Below are 23,702 nucleotides of genomic sequence, written 5' to 3'. Positions count from 1 at the left end.
CGAGACATGATTAAAGTCCCCTGATATTAGAAGAAGAGCTCTCGGAGATTGCGTTTGCAGTCTGCGGACCACAGAGAGTCACAGGCTACCTCCACGGATGCTAACGGCTAATAGCGCAATGTCTGTGTTGCAGAGTTGTTCTTTCACAGCGATGTGCCCAGAGATACCACAACCGTCTTTAACAAACACTGCCAGCCCCCCTCCTTTCCTCTCACCGCTGTCTCTCGTCTTGTCCGCCCGCAGCAGCTGGAAGCCGGGCAGCCTACTCACAGAGGGAGTACCGGGCAGTGCCGGGATACTGCCACTGTGACCGGGTTAGCGTCATTAGCTCCTCAATCATATCAGGGAGCGATCTCACATTTAAAGTGATTACAGGAAGGAGAGATGGTGTGTGAGGTGTCCTCGGGAGACATCACCCCCGTTTCTTCCCTCACTGGGGATGTAGGGTCTGTCTGCCGGTAGCGCAGCTGCAGGGCGCAGCGCTAACAGCTGATCCCTAATGTAAACAAAGGAGCCATGCGCCGAGTGTCCAAACACGGGTGAAAAAAGTGGAGACAAAAGAAGAGAAAAGTCAACATAACTAGCACGAAGCGGTAATGCAAGATGGCAGGATCTGATTGCTAAAACATAAGTTAAAGGTTAAGAGAAGTAAAGAGGAAAATAAGAAAGAAGCTCAGAAATGAGCAGAGCTAGCTCTGCTCATTACCTGTTAGCTGCCATAACAGGTAACACAGTTAAGGTTTCAGAAAAAGTATTCTGTCGTTTGTTTGCTCGATCATGCCTTAAACACATCAAAATGCATAGTGGGATTATAATACAAGTGAATACTGTGACAAGCACTGGTACTGAATAGGCAATCACTTAGCAGCAAGGTGAATCGGTGATGCATTAGTGTGGTCTGCACTTCCTCTTCTTTGATTGGGTGAAATGAGTTGAAAGTAATTGGATGAGGGAACCATGGGGAGTGCCCTGCATAATTTCAATAAAACGCCGTTTTAAACGCCGTTACAGCTGGCAGAGAACGCCGTAAAAAACGCCGTTCAAAGATGCATAAAAACGGCGTTTTGTGCCGAGTAGGGTAAAAAACGGCGTTTCCGTCTGTCTTTGAACGCCGCTTTTTACGTCACTCGGATGGTGCGTTCAGGGCGCCATCCGAGCGGCGGAAAAAGCGGCGTTTGTCGGAACAGAACGCCGTTTTTTTCGGCGTTTTGAATAATTAAACGGCGTTTTTTACGCCATTTCTTAACCAAACGGGTTAGGAAAGTGGCGAATTTTGGCACTAATGGCTTGCCATAGCTCAGCGATTCTCTGCGCGACCAACCTCTCACGTTTAAGCTTGCTGCGGGAGATTTCACTTGTCATGTTTGCATAGTAAGCTAACGATTAATAAGACGATGTCAGAGGAATTGGTGCACAAATTATCATCACTCACAGATCAGTGCTGTCGCTCTCTATACACAGTTCGCATGATTGCAAAGTGAAAGCAAAAAAACAAGCACAAATTCAAACGCGACTTCAATATGTCACATATTGACAGTGGCTCACCGATGCCAATGACATAATTACCCAGCTACATTTCTGAAAGAATGCAAAAGCATTGACATATATTTTTCGTACAATAGCCCGACGGGCAGGGCAGAGATAGATTTTGGTAGCCAGACTGAAAAAATCGCTAGCTCCGGGACGTCGGGCTAGCGATATTGCGAGCCCTGTATCTGATTGAGGAATCACTCATCTTTGGAAAAGAGAGTTTATTACAGAGAAATGTCTCTTTCCAAAATAAAAGCTATACTATCCGCTTCTTCTGGGCTATATTCTCAGCAGCATAAGGAGAATCATGTGCTAACAGCTGTCTAAATGACTCAGCTAAAGTTAGTAGCATGCTTGTTGTTTTTGTCTTTGCACTAGGATGATGTCGGCGTAAATGTGCAGTCATATTCGTTGTGTTCCCACTAGTGCTTTCAGGTTAATCTCGTTGAAATGACCTTAACGCCACAACACAATCTCCGTTAACGAGCTACCGCCGATTGCTCCGTGCATGGGGCTAGACGGCCAACACGTTAACGAGCTAACTGCGCTAGCACACTAGTTCCCACCCATGTAATTGAGCATTGCATGGCACATCCAACATACTGTTTTACTTTAGTCCATGACTCGCTTACCTTCAGGGTCATACATCACATGAAAACCAAAATAATTCCAAACGCCAGATCTGAATGAGGTTCAATTTGCTTGTTGCAAGCAGAGCTTAACTTCTGTCTCGCTAGCTTGCCCTGCGCTCTTCCTTCTGACTATGCTGTCTGTGTTGAACGCTCAGTGGATCTGCGCTCGACAGTGCAGCCTAGGCGGAGTAGTCGAACGCAGATTCACTGAGCGCTCAACACAGACAGCATCGTCAGAAGGAAAATTGATAAAATAAATTACAAATGTTGTATTGTTCGATACATATGCGTACCGAACCGAAAGCACTGTATCGAACGGTTCAATATCGATACGAATATCGTTGCACCCCTAATGTATATATACCAAAAATGAATTAATACCAATTAATTGCCTGTAATAAATATAGTTACATGCCTCAACTATTAGCCACCTTCCCAAAAGGCCTGAAAGTTGGCAATCCTGTATTATTATCTGCTGATAATAATACAGGGTTGCCAACTTTAGCCTCTGCATTCCTAGTATCCACTGGGCCCTGTGCTTCGTACGTCGCTTACTACATCCAAGATCAAATGAAACATCCAAGACCAAACCATCGCGCTAACCGTGAGCGTGCTAATCCGGTTCCCCGAACACACCTGCTGTTGACGATTAGTACAGCTGGACGCAGTAATGTGACATCACTGGGTGTCGTAAAAGGGGCTACGCATGGATAGTAGAAACATTGATCGGCAACCCTCTGATTGGTCGGCGAAAATGTCGACGGAGCGCGCTCGGCTCGGTATTTTTCGGCAGCAGAGCAAGAACTCTTGAGTGAGGGATTTCAGGAGTTTCAGAGTTTAATCAGAACGCAAGGGAACACTGCAAAGGCTGCAAAAGCAAGGAGAGAGGGCTGGCAGAAAGTTGCTGACAAATTAAACTCGTAAGTAATTTAATAATAACAATAATAATGGAGTGGATTGATATAGCGCTTTTCAAGGCACCCAAAGCGCTTTACAATGCCACTATTCAGTCACTCTCACATTCACACACTGGTGGAGGCAGCTACAGTTCTAGCCACAGCTGCCCTGGGGCAGACTGACAGAAGCCAGGCTGCCATATCGCGCCATCAGCCCCTCTGGCCAACACCAGTAGGCGGTAGGGTAGATTTATTATATTACACTATATTATCCAATATTATATTACATTATATTATAATATGTTATATTTTATCCTCTTTCACATTAGAGCCACGACAGGACCCACTAGAACATGGGAACAGGTAAAAGTGAAATATAAGAATATTCTACAGAATGGTAATATTTATCACTTATATTGCTTTTAGTCTCTTGGAAAGAGACCCTGGAATAATCTGTTTGTTTATAACAGCAACCAAGAAAAGGGCAGAGCAAAAAAAGACAGGTGGTGGTCCTGCACCCCCTCGTCAACAAGTTGGTTAAGTGAATAATACCCTCACGGGAAAATCGATATCTCTCTATGAGCACACTGTCGCGCTGAGCTAAAGGATCCTGTCTGTCCCGCAATATACGCTGGATTCTGAGGACTCTCCTTATCAATCTTGCACCTTCCGCAATGGGTGGCTCGCGTATACGGACAGGACATGGCTGCGACAGACTTCCCAAATCCACCTTCGCTTTTATAGCCGTGGTCTCTCATCTTGATTACACGAAGTAATTTACAATTGCTACTCTGAAATATGAATTACATCTGTAATAATCACATACATGTAATAGAATGTTAATAGTACATTTCCCTTTTTTAGGAAATGACCTGTGTGAAATCAATAAATGGATCAGGTGCTGCATTGTCTTTAGTTACATTGATGTTATTTATTTATGGTGAAACAGTGGTGGAATATCGCTGTTGCTTTCGTATGAATGACGCGGGCATACCTGCGTGGCCGCGATCTAATCCTGTTTACATAAAGTAAACCTGCTCCCCAGCAGGTTTACGCTTACGGCTTTGTTGCTATGACAGCAAGTCCCGGATGGGCTTCGGGGAACCGAACGATCCAGGATCACGCGAAATCGTCAACAATCTCATCCAGCTAACTCACTTAGCGCGGTACGAAGAACGGGCCCCTGGGGCCCGTTCTTCGTACCGAGTATTACAGGCCAGTATTACCTTGCCAAGAGACGCAAAGCAATCTAAGAGATAAATATTACCATTCTGTAGAATACTCCTGTATTCCACTTTTACTTGTTCCCATGTTCTTGTGGGTCCTGTTGTGCCTCTAATGTGAAAGGGGATATAATATAACATATTATAATATAATATAATGCCATATGATATTGGACAATATAGTGTCATATGATAGATCTACCCTACCGCCTACTGGTGTTGGCCAGAGGGGCCGATGGCGCGATATGGCAGCCTGGCTACAACCGTAGCTGCCTCCACCAGTGTGTGAATGTGGGAGTGAATGAATAGTGGTATCGTAAAGCGCTTTGGGTGCCTTGGAAAGCGCTATATAAACCCAATCCATTATTATTATTATTATTAAATTACCTACGAGTTTGATTTGTCAGCAACTTTCTGCCAGCCCTCTCTCCTTGCTTTTGCAGCCTTTGCAGTGTTCTCTTGCGTTTTAATTAAACTCTGAAACTCCTGAAATCCCTCACTCATGAGTTCTTGCTCTGCTGCCGGAAAATACCGAGCACGCCCCTTGGACATTTTCGCCGACCAATCAGCGGGTTGCCGATCAATGTTTCTACTATCGATGCGTAGCCCCTTTTACGACACCCAGTGATGTCACATTCCTGCGTCCAGCTGTAGTAATCGTCAACAGCAGGTGTGTTCGGGGAACCGGATTAGCGAGCTCACGGTTAGCGCGATGATTTGATCTTGGATGTGTCATTTGATCTTGGATGTAGTAAGCGACGTACGAAGAACGGGCCCCTGGTTAGCTTTAATCAGACTCACCTTAACTAAGATGATTCAAGTTTAAGCCAAAACATCAAAAGAAAAATAAAATGGCAGAGCAACATATGAGCTCTGCCAGAAAGCTTCTTATGATTGAAAGAAAGAAAAGAAGAATCACAAGATCTTCCCAAAGGGTGAAAAGTTTGCTGCCATGCAGGTTTCCTGAATATTTTTACAACACCAGAAAGCCTCAAAGAAAATGTATGAAACTGCCACTCTCATGTCCAGTATATAGTTGAACTGAAGCGAGACAGTACATGCCTGATTCTGCTACTTCAGAAATATCCACTCCTTGTTCATATGTCATGAAACCCAACACAGAGAAAATGGCAAAGCCTGCCACAATGCTCGTGGCACTGTTCAGCAGACACAAGTAGAAACAGTCCCTGCAATAAAATGAATATGGTAAGTAGAAATACTTAGACACAGATGTTGTAGATGCTGATGCTCAACTTAAAAGATGATCATAATGATCTTTATGACAGTTAGTACTGGACTTACTTATAACAGTTGTTGTTGTAAGTGTTATAACTCCCAAGAGAAGTGAGGAAACCAAGGCCAATGGCATAAGAGAAGAAGATTTGAGTGCCAGCATCCATCCACACCTGGAAAGGTCAAACAAAATCATCGTGTGTGTGTCTGTAGTGCATGAATGTCACTGTAAAACATCTAGCTTTTTTGATCTCGGGTCTCTATGTGCTTTCTTTACCTGGGCATCTAACAGGCGAGAAATGTCAGGGTAGAGGTAATAAATGATCCCATCCTTTGCCCCTGGGAGGGTAACACCACGTATAAGCAAAACAAATAGCATGACATAGGGGAAGGTTGCTGTAAAGTAGGCTGCCTGAAAAAAAAAAAAAAAAAACAGAGAAAAGAGATGGTAAAGAAAGTTATAGTTTGTTTTGACCTGTCATTTCATTATTTTATTCATATTTTTTTCTTTAGTTTTACTGTATTGCACGCTTGCTTTCCTAAATCCAGCTTTGGTGTGGCACATTAGTAGCATCTTGGGTGTATTACTCTTGAAATAAACAGTTCCCACAACGTTAATCAGATCACTATAACTTCCAGTGTAATGTTTAGCTTAAACGTGAATATTACTTACCTTTTGAAATGATAAAAATCACACCATAGCTGCTCTTCTGATATTACTAATCAGTGCTTTAAAACATGGTGTAAAGCTTACTAAATACTTTGCCAAAACTGTTCTTTGGAAAGTTGAAAGAAACTTCAATTAATCCCAGCCAAGTTATGCTTTATATCGATTTTGCACCATTTAGATCTTACAATAAGAAACCTGTCACACACTGCACACATACTGTAACATTGAATCTTGTCCCCTTTACTCATAAATTTCATGAATGACAAGTTTGAAAACCATACACTTCAGTATCAGATTAATTCAAATGAGTTCATAGATGGTTTTCATGCAAGCATCTGAAATGTAAACTGAATAGAGGATGGAGACATAGCTGCTGCATGTTCAGCAGTGTCCTAAAAGAACATTGGAAGAGACTATTTCATTTGACTATTTGGAGACTGAGTATATTCATTTATGTAGCCAGAAAAAGACTTCCTTCATCTTCTTCATAAAAAAGGACAACAGCACATGTCACAACAAGCATTGCTAGCAACAAAATTCAAGATAAATGGCATGAGATGGGTAGCTATGACAGACAATTACATCAGGCAGTAATGACACTTATAATACAGGTATACAGGAAAACTGGGAGCAGGAGACGGACCAGTGCTTGGACATATAAGTGGGTTAGGAAACAGCTGCAGATGTCACATCTGTCACATTCAATTTTGGATGAATGTGCAAAGTGCTTTTCCCTGCTGTATCATGTATACTGAGCAACTCCTATTGAGCAACATTTATCAAATTGTACTGTACATTGAAAAAATGTGGATAACGGGGTAGCAGTATAGATCAAAATATGAAAACAAGTCCTGATCAAGCATGGGTATGTAAGACTGGGTAATGACACACTGACTTAATGTGCTGTGCCCTCCAGTAGCTACTGTGTTTGTGTGCCTTTATTCTAGTGTTTCTAATGCATGCATTAACATAGAGAATTGTAGGATGTGAGTTTGCAGACGTCAGTTTGTGTCATGGGGCAATACTCACCCCGTGCACCATGCAAGCTACAGCAGCCACTAGCCAAAAGTTTCAACAATCAGAAGAAAAAAATTTTTTTTTTTCAATGGTTGCTTGTACCTCCTGTGTTAGTGTCTTAACAGTGCAACAGTGCAGTTATTTGCTTTATAACTATGTGAAAATGTCTTCAAAAATACATGAATCAATGGTTCTAATTGCCAATTATACAGCTGATACTTACTGTGTAATTTGACCAGATGTTAAAGCATGAGTAAAACAGAGAATAAAACTATGCTTTTCTGATGTTGGAGTTTTACCCAAGCTAACACAATACCCATTTAGCACAGAGTTATTATAGTTTTGCATTTTCTATTTTTTTTTATATATAGCATTTCAAGGATAAAAGATCTGATGTCTCAACAGGACCTGGAAAAACTAGTCCATGCATTCATCTTTAGTAGGCTTGATTACTGTAACAGCATCTTTACAGGTCTACCTAAAAAATCAGTCAGACAACTACAGCTCATTCAGAACTCTGCTGCTCGAGTCCTCACTAAGACCAAAAAAGTGGACCACATCAGTCCAGCTCTGAGGTCTTTACACTGGCTGCCTGTCCGTCAGAGGATAGACTTTAAAGTCCTGATGCTGGTCTATAAAGCTCTGAATGGTTTAGGACCAAAATACATCAGTGACCTCCTGACCCAGTATGAACCTTCCAGATCCCTCAGGTCATCTGGATCCGGTCTTTTATCAGTTCCCAGAGTCAGAACCAGACACGGAGAAGCTGCATTCAGCTTTTATGCTCCTTATATCTGGAACAAACTCCCAGAAAGCCTCAGATCAGCTGAAACACTCAGTTTATTTAAATCCAGGTTGAAGACTCACCTATTCTCAGCTGCATTTGAATAAAGCACCAAATCCACACTTTTAAGCTTAAATTTCAAAACTTACATTTAACTACTGATTTTATCTACTGTTCTGATTTTATCTGTTTTGATTTTATATACTGTTTTGTTTGTTTGTTTGTTAATTAGTTAGTTAGTTTATTTGCTTGTTTTAATCAATTTTAAATCATGCTTTTTATTTGTTTTTGTTTCTGATGTCTCTGTAAAGCACTTTGAATCACCTTGTTGTTGAATTGTGCTATACAAATAAACTTGCCTTGCCTTGCCTTTTATTTGGTTTTTAGAATGGGTTTGATGATTTCAGTTTAGTCTTTATTGTTTGAAAATGTTGAAAATGTTCTGTTTGTTTCAGTTTATTTGTATTTGTTTAGTGTTAGTTTTAGTCTTTTTAAGATTATATAGAAAGCATAGGTCACAAGCAAGATTTCAGAAAGTCAGTCTTAGACATCCAAAGTCTCAATAAAAACGCACATCAAATCCTTATTATGCTAGTTTGAAATTTTAAAATGAACAAATACTAAAAGTGAGTCCCTCAATATTTTATTATATTTTTATTTCCAATTTCACAAAACATTTTACTTTGTTTTCTTTTTTTTTTTTTCAAAAGCCTAGTATTTATTTTTATTTTAGTTAACTAAGCTGCCTCATGTTAGTTTTTAGTTTAGTTTGAGTTAGCTCTAATAACCTTGGTTTAGCCTTCAAATATAAAACAACCCAATGATGTATACATATTTTATGTGGAAATACATACATTCTGCAACCCTCTAATAAAAATTGATTAGATTTTTAATAAAGGCTCTTTTATTGCTAATTCAGACATCTTGGATTTTTGTACTGAGTCACTGTTTTTTGTTGTTTGTTTGCTGTCAACAAGCACGGTGTTCCACAAGGCTCTAGATTAAATCCTCTGTTATTTTTTTTAATGTACATTCTTTCACAAGGCCACACTATCAGGACTTTTAAAATCTTTTTAGAATGGTTTTATGATATACTATTACAACTTTTCTTGTTTGTTTTTTTAAAGGAAAAAATTTAAAAAAAAAATAAGATGTTCAGTTTTTAAATTACTAACCTTTCCTGTCGACTTGATACCCTTCCAAACACAAAAGTAGCAGATAATCCAGCTGAGGATGAGACAAAGGACCAGTTCCCATCGCAAGCCCCCAACTTCCTCAATACCACCAGAGACCTTTAAAACCCGACGCCTGGTCAAATGAAGGGAGCAGTAATGTGGGTGAGAGGGAGACCAGGAGACCACAAATGAATGGCAGGTGAAAGGGAAGGACATGTGGAAATTGGGAGGGAGGAAAACTGAGTGCTAGATTGGATGACTGACGAATGAGGAAAAAAAAAAGTGTGGGAGGAAGTGGAGAGTTAAAAGAAAACATCTGAAAATGATCATAAAGAAAGGAGGAGAGAGGGAACGAGACAAGTGAGGGAGGGGAGTGAAAAAGGGGAGGAGGGGGGAGCATTCTGTTTAACTTGTGTGAGTTGACTATATGCTTACTGCCAGAACTCCACAACAGGAAGAGTAGTGTTCAGTCTGGACGTCATACTCAGATTCAGATGGCTTAAGTCCAAGCATGAGTCTGGTATAGGGAAGGCAAGGCAAGGCAAGTTTATTTGTATAGCACAATTCAACAACAAGGTGATTCAAAGTGCTTTACAGAGACATTAGAAACAAGAACAAATAAAAAGCATGATTTAAAATTGATTAAAACAAGCAAATAAACTAACTAACTAATTAACAAACAAACAAACAAACAACAGTATATAAAATCAAAACAGATAAAATCAGAACAGTAGATAAAATCAGTAGTTAAATGTAAGTTTTGAAATTTAAGCTTAAAGTGTGGATTTGGTGCTTTATTCAAATGCAGCTGAGAACAGGTGAGTCTTCAACCTGGATTTAAATAAACTGAGTGTTTCAGCTGATCTGAGGCTTTCTGGGAGTTTGTTCCAGATATAAGGAGCATAAAAGCTGAATGCAGCTTCTCCGTGTCTGGTTCTGACTCTGGGAACTGATAAAAGACCGGATCCAGATGACCTGAGGGATCTGGATGGTTCATACTGGGTCAGGAGGTCATTGATGTATTTTGGTCCTAAACCATTCACAGCTTTATAGGCCAGCATCAGAACTTTAAAGTCTATCCTCTGACGGACAGGCAGCCAGTGTAAGGACCTCAGAGCTGGACTGATGTGGAAATAAAACATCAGCAAAGTAAAAATGCCCATTTACAGTGTCAAAGGTGTTGCCTTCAAATTATATTTCATATATTCTATATTCAAAACTATTACAGCACACAACAAGCAATGCATACAATAGTCACTGCTTTTTAGAATATACCAGTACTGTAGTACCTGTGTTCCAGTAGTGTCCACATGTGGCCCAAGGCAAATCCCCACTGAAAGACTGGAACAGGTAAAAGAACGCCCATGCCAAGATTATAATATAAGATGTTGCACTGAATGCGATGATTAAGTGACTGGCATAGCCCATGCCTAAAATGAACAAACAAATAAATAAAATTGGTAATGGTCAATTATTGAAACTGTTCTGTTCTTGCACAGCACCTAAAGTCTAAGAGCTAAGAGGTGCGCAAAGGAAACACCGCAGACGTAAGCTATATACAAGTGCAATGTCAGTCGAAACACTGTAATTATATAAATAAGGTCGTTGTGCGATGAAGCAGGAATATAAATGGAACGTAACCAACATATTTATGAAATGCATTCATGTGGTTCTTACACTTAACAATCATGCGTGTAATAATCTTTTACATGAGCATAAATAATTTATCATTCTTCCTCTTCCAGTAGCAGTGATTACTTTCCTACTGGAAGTGTAAACAACTTCCCTCTGGCACCTTGCCTGTTTGTTGTTGGACCGAGACCATTTTTGGACACGGAGGCGGTCTCAGCTCTGTTTCTAGGGGAATAATCGAGCACGCATAAAAAATAGACTAGGATACAAGCCCGTTGGTAAATATAAGGACTCACTGAATATATATAAAGTATGACTGACATTTCGGAGAAAAATTTGGGGGAGTTTATTTTAATTACCTTGAAAGAGCGGACAAATCCTTCTCCAGCAAGTAATTCCCCCCTGGCTAGTGTACTGTCCCAAGGCAGTCTCAAGGAAAAAGAGGGGGATCCCGCACGTGAATATGAACAAGATGTATGGGATGAAAAACACACCTGTAAGAAAGGCGGAATTTTTCGTTCTAACGCACGGAGGAAAAAAATACTGGTGGACAAAATGTGCTTGACGACTAAGAGCGTTTCTTTCACCCACCTCCTCCGTTTCTGTAGCACAGGTAGGGGAACCTCCACACATTCCCGGGTCCAATGATCGCACCCATCACAGTCAATATGAACTCGGCTTTGGTTCCCCAGTGCCCCCTTCCTTCCACCTCTTCAGCCTTCTCTGGGTGACTGTTTGGCACACAAGCTGTGGAGGTGCCATTCTTGCCGTTTGTGGTCATCTGCTCCCCCATTTAAATAGTTTACTTGGTGCCAGATTTCCTTTGTTTCTGTGTAAAGTTCCCCGCGCACTGGACTAAAACTCACACGGGGTTGATCACACGCGGTCAAGCCAGCCGCCTCCTATCCGCCGCATAAATTTCCTTGCGCTTTTACACCAGTCTTTACGGTAGCGCCTTTTCGCTTTATATCCTGATTGAAAGCCTAGACTCGCGCACACATGCACGCGCGTGAACAGTCACACGCACGCGCGCACACAAATTACAATGGAACAGCCCAATACAGCCATCGTGACAGTCTGGTTGCATATTCAAAAATTCATTAAAAATCATTCTTAAAAGTTGATGCCAAGTTTTCAACACAATCCTCTTCTCGGACACCTACTTTACCTCTGGGCCAGTTTTTACCCAGATTTACTGTAATATTACTCAGAAATCACAGTAAACTCATATTCAGTGCAATACAGTCAATGCACTACAATTATGTTTATTTCAAAAATTCATTAAAAGTCATCCTGAATAGTTGAGGTCCAACTTTCAACACATCCCCCCTCTGGGACACCTACTGTACCTGTGTGCCAATTTTCATCCAGATTTACTGTAGAATTCCTCAGAAATTAAAGGGTACTTGTATTCAATGCAATACAGTCAATACAATAGAATTATGTCAATTTTCAGAAATTCATTAAAAATCATCCTGAGTAGTTGATGTCCAACTTTCAACACATCCCCCCTCTGGGACACCTACTGTACCTGTGTGCCAGGTTTCAGCCAGATTTACTGTAGAATTCCTCAGAAATTAAAGGGTACTTGTATCCAATGCAGTCGGCCAATACAGTAGAATTATGTCAATTTTCAGAAATTCATTAAAAATCATCCTGAGTAGTTGATGTACAACTTTCAACACATCCCCCCTCTGGGACACCTACTGTACCTGTGTGCCAAGTTTCATCCAGATTTACTGTAGAATTCCTCAGAAATTAATGGAAACATTTATTCAATCTAATACAGCCAATGCACTACAATTGTGTCAATTTTCAAAAATTCATTAAAAATCATCCTGAGTAGTTGATGTACAACTTTCAACACATCCCTCCTCTGGGACACCTACTGTACCTGTGTGCCAATTTTCATCCAGATTTACTGTAGAATTCCTCAGAAATTAAAGGAAGCTTATATTCAATTCAATACAGTCAATACAGTAGAATTATGTCAATTTTCAAAAATTCATTAAAAATCATCCTGAGTAGTTGATGTACAACTTTCAACACATCCCCCCTCTGGGACACCTACTGTACCTGTGTGCCAGGTTTCAGCCAGATTTACTGTAGAATTCCTCAGAAATTAAAGGGTACTTGTATCCAATGCAGTCGGCCAATACAGTAGAATTATGTCAATTTTCAGAAATTCATTAAAAATCATCCTGAGTAGTTGATGTACAACTTTCAACACATCCCCCCTCTGGGACACCTACTGTACCTGTGTGCCAGGTTTCATCCAGATTTACTGTAGAACTCCTCAGAAATTAATGGAAACATTTATTCAATTCAATACAGTCAATACACTACAATTATGGAAATTTCAAAAATTCATTAAAAATCACCCATAATAGTTGAGGTCCAACTTTCAACACTTTCTTACTCTGGGCGTCCTACCGTACCTCTGGGCCAAGTTACATCTCAATTCACTGTAATCTTTATCAAAAATTGAAAGAACAATTCTATGTAAATGCTGGCTGTGTGTCCTTTCAAAGTGACACTAAATAACAGAACTCAGGCACATCAGGGAATAATCCAAAAGGCGGATTTATTAAACAAAAACAACATACAAAATATCTCTAACCCATACTACATAACCTAAAAAGAAACAAAGGGACACTTAGAAGCACAAGGAAACAATACTGAAAGTGCAAGAGACACAGTCCAAACACAATCCACAACTAAAATGCCAAAAGAACAAGTCATCCCACATAGCAGACGGGTCTTGCCTGGATCTGGTGTCAAGCCGGCACTGCTGGCTGACTTCTGGCATGGTAAGATGGCACTGTTTATGTGATGGCATGCCACATTTGGCCTGATTGGGTGAATGTGACATGTTGTATAGAGCACTTTGAGTAATATGGGTGAGTAAAAAAGTGCTGTATAAGAATCAGTCCATTCACTGTCTGAACAGTTTCGTCATGTTACTTTTGCACTATTATGTTCCAGCACATGTTGTTATTACATGGCTTACATGGCTAAGGTACACATTAGGCTGACATCTGGGGCCAGAGCTGAAACTGTTCTGGGCCAGCACAGGGCCAGCAGTGTGTCTGCAACTGGCCTTGTGCTGGCTCATGTGTGGGCCACCTCTGGTAAACCAGATCTGGGCCACCATAGGGCCGTCATTCTTTGCGGTACGCAGGCCATGTGTAAGCACATTGTGTGGGACAGATCCAGGCCATACCAATTTTGCTATGTGGGAGGAATTATGTAAAAATAGAAACATCATAAAAATGAAAATGAACATAAAGTAAAATGTACTGAAAAGAACATCAGTATGGCCATCATTATTTGCTTGGAAAGTCTAAAGTTCCATGGCTTTGAACAGCCAGAGAACGCAATGCCCAGCTTAGAATGACTAAAAGTAACTTCTTTTAACATTCTGTCATTCTGCTTCTATATCAAAAATCCACTAAAAATAGTCATTTGAAAAAAAATATTCGCCACTTTTCATCAGTTTGGGTTCCTCTGTTTATAGCAATTTTTAGAAAAGAACCCAATACCTTTGTCACTATACAGTTGTACAGTGAGATACAGAGCATCTCCTACTCATTGCAAACATGCTGGGAGGGTGGCTCTATCCGCCTTAGTGCAGCTGCTGTACCATACTGTGATGCAGTAAGTTAGTAGGCTCTCAATGGGCGAGTGGTGGAAGGGTGAGCTGTAGTCCACAAAGAGCATTCTGGCGTAGCTCTGCCGCTGTTCTAGGTGACTCAGCACCGAGTGGAGGGTGATGGCATCTTCTGTGAATCTGTTTGCACGGTATGCAAACTGGTGGGGGTCGAATTCTGGGGGGAGGTAATCCTTGGTGTGCTGAAGGACTAGTTTCATGATTACCGGTGTGAGGGCCACAGGGCAATAATAGTTCAGGCTGGTGATGGGAGACTTCTTTGGTACTGGGATGATTGTGGCTGATTTTAGACAGGATGGGATGGCTGCTTCATCCAGTGAGAGGTTGAAGATTCTGGTGGAGATGAGGGTGAGCTGGTGGGCACATGGTCTTAGCACTTTACCACGTATTCCGTCTGGACGCCTTCCTGGGGTTCACTGCTAGGAACACTCATCTGACATCGTGCTCCGTTACAGTGAATGGAGCGGTGCAGGAACCAGGTGAGGATGAGGATGGGAGCAGGGCTGAGGCAGATGAATGCTGCTGTTGTGGTGTTTCAAAGCGGGCAAAGAAGCTGTTTATGTCCTCTGCTAGCTGCACACTCAGGTTTTCTGTTTTCACAGTTCTGCCTCTGTGGTTTATGATGTCTATTATTCTATGCCATGTGTTGTTGCTGGACAGGTGGGACCCCTTTTCAGGTCAGCTCGAGCAGACCTGTACAGAGCTCTGTCAACAGACCTACAGGGAGTGCAGAATTATTAGGCAAGTTGTATTTTTGAGGAATAATTTTATTATTGAACAACAACCATGTTCTCAATGAACCCAAAAGACTCATTAATATCAAAGCTGAATGTTTTTGGAAGTTTTTTTTTTTTTTTAGTTATTTTAGGGGGATATCTGTGTGTGCAGGTGACTATTACTGTGCATAATTATTAGGCAACTTCACAAAAAACAAATATATACCCATTTCAATTATTTATTTTTACCAGTGAAACCAATATAACATCTCCACATTCACAAATATACATCTCAGAATCAGAATCAGAATCAGAATCGTGTTTATTGGCCAAGTACAGTGGGGCAAAAAAGTATTTAGTCAGCCACCGATTGTGCAAGTTCCCCCACCTAAAATGATGACAGAGGTCAGTAATTTGCACCAGAGGTACACTTCAACTGTGAGAGACAGAATGTGAAAAAAAAAATCCATGAATCCACATGGTAGGATTTGTAAAGAATTTATTCGTAAATCAGGGTGGAAAATAAGTATTTGGTCAATAACAAAAATACAACTCAATACTTTGTAACATAACCTTTGTTGGCAATAACAGAGGTCAAACGTTTACTATAGGTCTTTACCAGGTTTGCACACACAGTAGCTGGTATTTTGGCCCATTCCTCCATGCAGATCTTCTCGAGAGCAGTGATGTTTTGGGGCTGTCGCCGAGCAACACAGACTTTCAACTCCCGCCACAGATTTTCTATGGGGTTGAGGTCTGGAGACTGGCTAGGCCACTCCAGGACTTTCAAATGCTTCTTACGGAGCCACTCCTTTGTTGCCCGGGCGGTGTGTTTTGGATCATTGTCATGTTGGAAGACCCAGCCTCGTTTCATCTTCAAAGTTCTCACTGATGGAAGGAGGTTTTGGCTCAAAATCTCACGATACATGGCCCCATTCATTCTGTCCTTAACACGGATCAGTCGTCCTGTCCCCTTGGCAGAAAAACAGCCCCATAGCATGATGTTTCCACCCCCATGCTTCACAGTAGGTATGGTGTTCTTGGGATGCAACTCAGTATTCTTCTTCCTCCAAACACGACGAGTTGAGTTTATACCAAAAAGTTCTACTTTGGTTTCATCTGACCACATGACATTCTCCCAATCCTCTGCTGTATCATCCATGTGCTCTCTGGCAAACTTCAGACGGGCCTGGACATGCACTGGCTTCAGCAGCGGAACACGTCTGGCACTGCGGGATTTGATTCCCTGCCGTTGTAGTGTGTTACTGATGGTGACCTTTGTTACTTTGGTCCCAGCTCTCTGCAGGTCATTCACCAGGTCCCCCCGTGTGGTTCTGGGATCTTTGCTCACCGTTCTCATGATCATTTTGACCCCACGGGATGAGATCTTGCGTGGAGCCCCAGATCGAGGGAGATTATCAGTGGTCTTGTATGTCTTCCATTTTCTGATGATTGCTCCCACAGTTGATTTTTTTCACACCAAGCTGCTTGCCTATTGTAGATTCACTCTTCCCAGTCTGGTGCAGGTCTACAATACTTTTCCTGGTGTCCTTCGAAAGCTCTTTGGTCTTGGCCATGGCGGAGTTTGGAGTCTGACTGTTTGAGGCTGTGGACAGGTGTCTTTTATACAGATGATGAGTTCAAACAGGTGCCATTCATACAGGTAACGAGTGGGGGACAGAAAAGCTTCTTACAGAAGACGTTACAGGTCTGTGAGAGCCAGAGATTTTCCTTGTTTGAGGTGACCAAATACTTATTTTCCACCCTGATTTACGAATAAATTCTTTACAAATCCTACCATGTGAATTCATGGATTTTTTTTTCACATTCTGTCTCTCACAGTTGAAGTGTACCTCTGGTGCAAATTACTGACTTCTGTCATCATTTTAAGTGGGGGAACTTGCACAATCGGTGGCTGACTAAATACTTTTTTGCCCCACTGTATATGTGCAGACACATACAGGGAATTTGGCTCTCAAGCACAGCAATGTAAATCTCACACACACACACACACACACACACACACACACACACACACACACACACACACACACACACACACACACACACAAGTGTCTATATATACACATTACACATACATACATAAAGCTATGTAAACCAACTATAAATAACGAATCTAACCTTATATACATAAAATACAGAAATGAATGAGGTGGAATGAATACTACAAAATGTACATAAGGTGCAGTTGCAGTCTGGCAGTGGGAGCAGTGTGACAGGTCAACTGTTAAGAAGGGAGATGGCGAGGGGAAAGAAACTGTTCCTGTGTCGGGTGGTCCTGGTCTGCAGGCTTCTGTACCGTCTGCCAGAGGGCAGCAGATCAAAAAGTCTGTGTGCAGGGTGTGAGGGGTCTGCGATGATTTTCCCTGCCCGTTTCCTGGTTCTTGAGAGGTACAGATCCTGGATGGAGGGCAGGGGGGGTGCTGATGATCCTTTCTGCTGCCCGTACAGTCCGCTGCAGTCTGCTCCTGTCCTGTTTAGTGGCTGCTCCATACCAGACTGTGATGGAGGAGCACAGGACAGACTCAATGACCGCAGTGTAGAACTGGATCAGCAGCTCCTGTGGAAGACTGTACTTCCCCAGTTGTCTCAGGAAGTACATCCTCTGCTGGGTCTTTTTGAGGATGGAGTTGATGTTGGTCTCCCACTTCAGGTCCTGGGAGATGGTTGTACCCAGGAACTTGAAGATCTTCACAGTCGACACAGGGCTGTCTGATATGGTGAGGGGGAGCAGAGTTGAGGGATGTCTCCTGAAGTCCACTGTCATCTCTACAGTCTTAAGAGCGTTCAGCTCCAGATTGTGCTGACTGCACCAGAGTACCAGCCGCTCAACTTCCTGCCGGTATGCAGACTCATCACCATCTTGAATGAGGCCAATGACAGTGGTGTCATCTGCAAACTTTAGGAGTTTGACAGCAGAGTTATTGGAGGTGCAGTCGTTAGTGTAGAGGGAGAACAGTAGTGGTGAGAGGACACATCCTTGAGGGCACCAGTACTGAGGGACCGGGTTTCAGAGGTGATCTCCCCCAGCCTCACTTGTTGCTTTCTGTCTGTCAGGAAGCTGGTGATCCACTGACAGGTAGCTGGTGACACGCTGAGCTGGGAGAGTTTGGAGGAAAGAAGTTCAGGCACAATGGTGTTAAAAGCCGAACTAAAGTCCACAAACAGGACCCTGGCATAAGTTCCCGGGCAGTCAAGGTGTTGCAGGATGTAATGCAGCCCCATGTTCACTGCATCATCCACTGACCTGTTTGCCCGGTAGGCAAACTGCAGAGGGTCCAGCTGGTGGCCTGTAATGTCTTTCAGATGGGCTAACACCAGTCGTTCGAAGGATTTCATGACCACAGACGTCAAGGCGACAGGTCTGTAGTCATCCAGTCCTGTGATGGTGGGTTTCTTGGGAACAGGGATGATGGTGGAGCGTTTGAAGCAGGAGGGAACTTCACACAGCTCCAGGGATCTGTTGAAGATGCGAGTAAAGATGGGAGCCAGCTGTTCAGCACAGGTTTTGAGGCAGGAGGGAGAGACGCCATCTGGTCCGGGGGCTTTCCTGGGCTTCTGTTTCTGGAATAGTCGGCTCACATCCTGAGTGTGTATTCTTAGTTTCAGGGAGGAGGAAAGGGGGGTGAGAGGTGTGGTGGTGGTCGTTGAGTCTGGATTGGGGAGGGTGGGGGTGGTTGTTGAGTCTTGATTGGGGAGGGGCAGGGTGAAGGGGGGAGAGGTGGAAGGTGTGTTGGGGGTCAATGTCTGAAGCAATGTCCCTGGGGAGGGGAGGGTGGGGCGTGGGAGTCTGTCCGTCTCAAACCTGCAATAGAAAGTGTTTAACTCGTTGGCCAGGTCTTTGTTTGCTTCAATAGTGGGTGGGGGGCGTCTGTAGCTGGTGATTTCCTGCAGGCCCCTCCACACTGACGCAGGGTCGTTGGCTGAGAGCCGTTCTTCCAGCTTCTGGGAGTAGATCCTTTTAGCTGCTTTGATCTCCTTGGTCAGTGTGTTCCTGGCTTGCTTGTCCTGTCACCACTTCTGTAAGCGTCCTCCTTGGCCTTGCGAAGATGTTGGAGTTTAGGAGTGAACCATGGTTTATTGTTGTTGTATGTGCAAAAGGTCTTTGTTGGCACACACACGTCTTCACAGAAACTGATGTATGATGTCCCAGTGTCCGTGAGCTCATCTAGGTTCTCAGATGCAGCTTCAAAAACAGTCCAATCAGTGGAGTCAAAACAGTCCTGCAGTTCCTGCTTTGCTGCGTTAGTCCACTTCTTCACAGTTTTGACTACAGGCTTGGCACGTTTGAGTTTTTGCCTATAAACTGGAATAAGATGGACCATGCAGTGATCAGAATGTCCCAAAGCTGCCCGGGGCACAGAGCGATAGGCATCTTTTAGAGTGGTGTAGCAGTGATCCAGTATGATGTTGTCCCTGGTGGGGCAGACTATATGCTGTCTGTATTTAGGGAGTTCGTAGTTTAGGTTTGCTCTGTTAAAATCCCCAAGAATAATTGTAAAGGAATCCGGGAATTTCCTCTCCAGGGTAGTAATCTGGTCAGCCAGCTCGCACAGTGCGTTGTTCGTGTTGGCCTGTGGAGGGATGTAAACTCCGACCAGCATGAAGGAAGAAAACTCCCGCGGTGAATAAAAAGGTTTACAGTTGATGAGAAAACTTTCCAAGTGTGGGCTGCAGTGTTTCTGTAACACTGTGACATCAGTACACCAACCTTCATTAATGTAGAAGCAGACTCCACCACCCTTTGTTTTCCCTGAGAGCTCTGTTTCGCGGTCCGCCCGGTGAAGTTGGAAGCCCGGCAGATTTAAGACAGCGTCTGGGACTCGCTCACTGAGCCAGGTTTCAGTGAAGCAGAGGGCAGCAGAGCGTGCAAAGTCCTTGTTAGTCCGGTTTAAGAGCAGTAATTCGTCGACTTTGTTTGGAAGAGAGCGGAGATTCGCGAGGTGAATGGAGGGGAGTGCCGTGCGGAATCCTCGCCGACATTCAAAAACAAAACAACAACAAATCAGCGACCAATATAGCCACCTTTCTTTGCAAGGACACTCAAAAGCCTGCCATCCATGGATTCTGTCAGTGTTTTGATCTGTTCACCATCAACATTGCGTGCAGCAGCAACCACAGCCTCCCAGACACTGTTCAGAGAGGTGTACTGTTTTCCATCCTTGTAAATCTCACATTTGATGATGGACCACAGGTTCTCAATGGGGTTCAGATCAGGTGAACAAGGTGGCCATGTCATTAGTTTTTCTTCTTTTATACCCTTTCTTGCCAGCCACGCTGTGGAGTACTTGGACGCGTGTGATGGAGCATTGTCCTGCATGAAAATCATGTTTTTCTTGAAGGATGCAGACTTCTTCCTGTACCACTGCTTGAAGGTGTCTTCCAGAAACTGGCAGTAGGACTGGGAGTTGAGCTTGACTCCATCCTCAACCCGAAAAGGCCCCACAAGCTAATCTTTAATGATACCAGCCCAAACCAGTACTCCACCTCCACCTTGCTGGCGTCTGAGTCAGACTGGAGCTATCTGCCCTTTACCAATCCAGCCACGGGCCCATCCATCTGGCCCATCAAGACTCACTCTCATTTCATCAGTCCATAAAACCTTAGAAAAATCAGTCTTGAGATATTTCTTGGCCCAGTCTTGACGTTTCAGCTTGTGTGTCTTGTTCAGTGGTGGTCGTCTTTCAGCCTTTCTTGCACTGAACATAAGTTCCCTGCAATTTCTGAAGAATATTACAGTAAATCTGGCTGAAACTTGGCCCAGACGTACAGCAGGTTTCCCGGAGGAGGGATGTGTTGAAAGTTGGACCTCAACTACTCAGGATGATTTTTAATGAATTTCTGAAATTTCCATAATTGTAGTGTATTGGCCGACTGCATTGGATACAAGTACCCATTAATTTCTGAGGAATTCTACAGTAAATCTGGCTGAAACCTGGCACACAGGTACAGTAGGTGTCCTAGAGGAGGGATGTGTTGAAAGTTGTACATCAACTACTCAGGATGATTTTTAATGAATTTTTGAAAATTGACATAATTCTACTGTATTGGCCGACTGCATTGGATACAAGTACCCTTTAATTTCTGAGGAATTCTACAGTAAATCTGGCTGAAACCTGGCACACAGGTACAGTAGGTGTCCCAGAGGGGGGATGTGTTGAAAGTTGTACATCAACTACTCAGGATGATTTTTAATGAATTTCTGAAAATTGACATAATTCTATTGTATTGACTGTATTGAATTGAATATAAGTTTCCTTTAATTTCTGATGAATTCTACAGTAAATCTGGATGAAAATTGGCACACAGGTACAGTAGGTGTCCCAGAGGGGGGATGTGTTGAAAGTTGTACATCAACTACTCAGGATGATTTTTAATGAATTTCTGACATTTCCATAATTGTATTGACTGTATCGGGCCGTTACATTGTAATTTGTGCGCGCGCGTGCACGTGTGCGCGGGTATAGGCTTTCAATTGGCACATAAAGCGAAAAGGCGCTACCGTAAAGACTGGTGTAAAAGCGCAAGGAAATTTATGCGGCGGATAGGAGGCGGCTGGCTTGACTGCGGCTCACAAATGACGGCTCACTTTACCGCAGTCACTGACTGACGTGGCAACGGCACTGATACGCTGGCCCTGTTACTGTGACTTGTGTTGGCTGAGAGGGGTACTCGCCGACTTAAGCTGCAGAGAAATGTGTGTTTTCTGGGGTGCAGGGGGGAAAGAGTGATGAAAGAAGCTTGTGATGGGGTCTACTGCTCCGCCTTAATTCATCCGACACCGACAGCAAAACAAAGCCTGGGGTACTGAACATTTCAACACATTATTCATCCTTCTGAGAATAAAGGAAAAAAGAATCTTCTCAATTAAACCTTTTCTTTTGTTATTTCCTTCCTCTTTGGAGATAAAAGACACAAAATCAGATACCAATGGAAATCCCGGGATTTCCTCTATTTAGTATTTATGGACTTATAGGGTAGCTCAAATAAGTCGAAAGATAAAGACAAAAAACAAATGTCCATTACAGAGGATATAAATGAATAGACTGGTTCTCAGGAGGTTAGTTATTTATTTATTTATTTATTATTTTATATAGCCTCATATATCTTAACTCATAGTACGGTAAACAAATAAATGCAGAAAAAACAACAGATTTTTACCTTTACTTGGATCTCGAACTCAGAGAAGACCTTTAAAACTGTTTTGACTCAAAAAAAATGTCAAAAATTGATTCAGACAGCTGAAGAGTCTAGCGACATTTATCATATTAATTTAGTTTAGCATTAAATGTCTTGTTTTTCTGTATAAGAAAATCGACGTCCAGCCAATAGTTCCTAACGGACCTAAGAATTGTGCATAACAACAGGCAATTACGCACAATTCTTAGATCGACCTTTAGGTGGCATTATTTATAACATTATTTTTCGTACCACACAGCTCTCTATAACACAAAAAAGTCCAAATGTCACACTGAGAATAATATGCATTTAATTTTCTGCTTATTTTATTGGTTTGACTAATAAATAAAGTAATGTAAAGATATAGACATGCCCTTGAACTTTAACAGGCATCTTCACATTATTTATTTATTGTAGAGAAAATAAGCAACTACTCCTGTTTACTCCTGCAAACAGAAGAAAAGCTCTAAATCAATAAGCCTCAGAACTTTGACTCCTTAAAATTAACTGTTTAAGGCAGGGCAGAATTATTTGTTATGCATTATAATTATTTATCATGAATTATCATGTGTTGGCAGTTTCTGATCGAGATAAGTTGTCTTACTCTTTAAACTGCGCTAATACTCAATACCAAGGATCTGAAAATGATACAAAGGCAGAAAGATGACACTGAAGCACCCCAACTGTGAACTTTTGCAAAATGTCAGTTCATTTAATTCAGTTTTATTTATATAGTGACAAGTAAAACCAGCTGTCACCTCAACTGTTACCTTTTTATATAATAGGTTAAAGATCCCAATATGTTAGAGAGAACCCCTAAATATCAGTCAATACAGATGTTGAAGCACTTGGTGACAGTGGGAAGGAAAAACTCCCTTTTAACAGGAAGAAATCAAGAAGTAGATTCAGGGAGGGGTAGCCATTTGGCATGCTGGGTTGGGGATGAGGGGGAAAAGAACAGAGCAGAGGGAGACTGGAGAAAGGACAAACTATAAAAAAAAGAGTTAAAAAATATTCACTAAGTGAAAAACAGATGAACGAAGAAGAAACTCTAAGCCCCCAGCAGTCTAAGTCTACGACAGCATAACTTAGGGACGATTCAGTGTCACTGGATCCAAACCCTAACTATAATCTTTATCAAAAAGGAAAGTTTTAAGCCTTATCTTAAAAGTAAAGGAGGTGTCTGTGTCCTGAATCCAAACTGCAAGCTGATTTCACCGAAGACGGGCCTGAAAGCTGAAGGCTCTGCTGCAAACTCAACACTGAGAAACTATAGGAACCACAAGTAAGTCAGCAGTCTGAGCGCAAAGAACTTAGAACAATA

General features: G+C 42.3%; 1 protein-coding gene across 1 annotated transcript in view; it reads right to left on the bottom strand.

Annotated features, from left to right (window-relative positions):
• LOC146700499 (sodium- and chloride-dependent GABA transporter 2-like) overlaps positions 1 to 11,669 on the bottom strand; it is a 43,053-nt gene extending 31,384 nt beyond the window's left edge. Inside the window, exons 1-8 of the mRNA XM_085470740.1 lie at positions 11,384 to 11,669; positions 11,152 to 11,286; positions 10,450 to 10,590; positions 9,596 to 9,677; positions 9,161 to 9,293; positions 5,792 to 5,926; positions 5,584 to 5,687; positions 5,344 to 5,468 (exon numbers count right to left, since the gene is read on the bottom strand). Coding sequence (XP_085326866.1) covers positions 5,344 to 5,468; positions 5,584 to 5,687; positions 5,792 to 5,926; positions 9,161 to 9,293; positions 9,596 to 9,677; positions 10,450 to 10,590; positions 11,152 to 11,286; positions 11,384 to 11,585 — 1,057 coding nt within the window. The 5' untranslated portion in view covers positions 11,586 to 11,669. The remainder of the gene's footprint in view (positions 1 to 5,343; positions 5,469 to 5,583; positions 5,688 to 5,791; positions 5,927 to 9,160; positions 9,294 to 9,595; positions 9,678 to 10,449; positions 10,591 to 11,151; positions 11,287 to 11,383) is intronic.
• Between the last annotated feature and the right edge of the window lie 12,033 nt (positions 11,670 to 23,702).

The sequence above is a fragment of the Copadichromis virginalis genome, linkage group LG10 (genome assembly GCF_057382275.1).
Source record: "Copadichromis virginalis isolate Kocher_CV1m ecotype Utaka linkage group LG10, C_Virginalis_male_GT1.1, whole genome shotgun sequence".
NCBI lineage: Eukaryota > Metazoa > Chordata > Actinopteri > Cichliformes > Cichlidae > Copadichromis > Copadichromis virginalis.
This window is presented reverse-complemented; position numbering and strand designations above follow the sequence as displayed.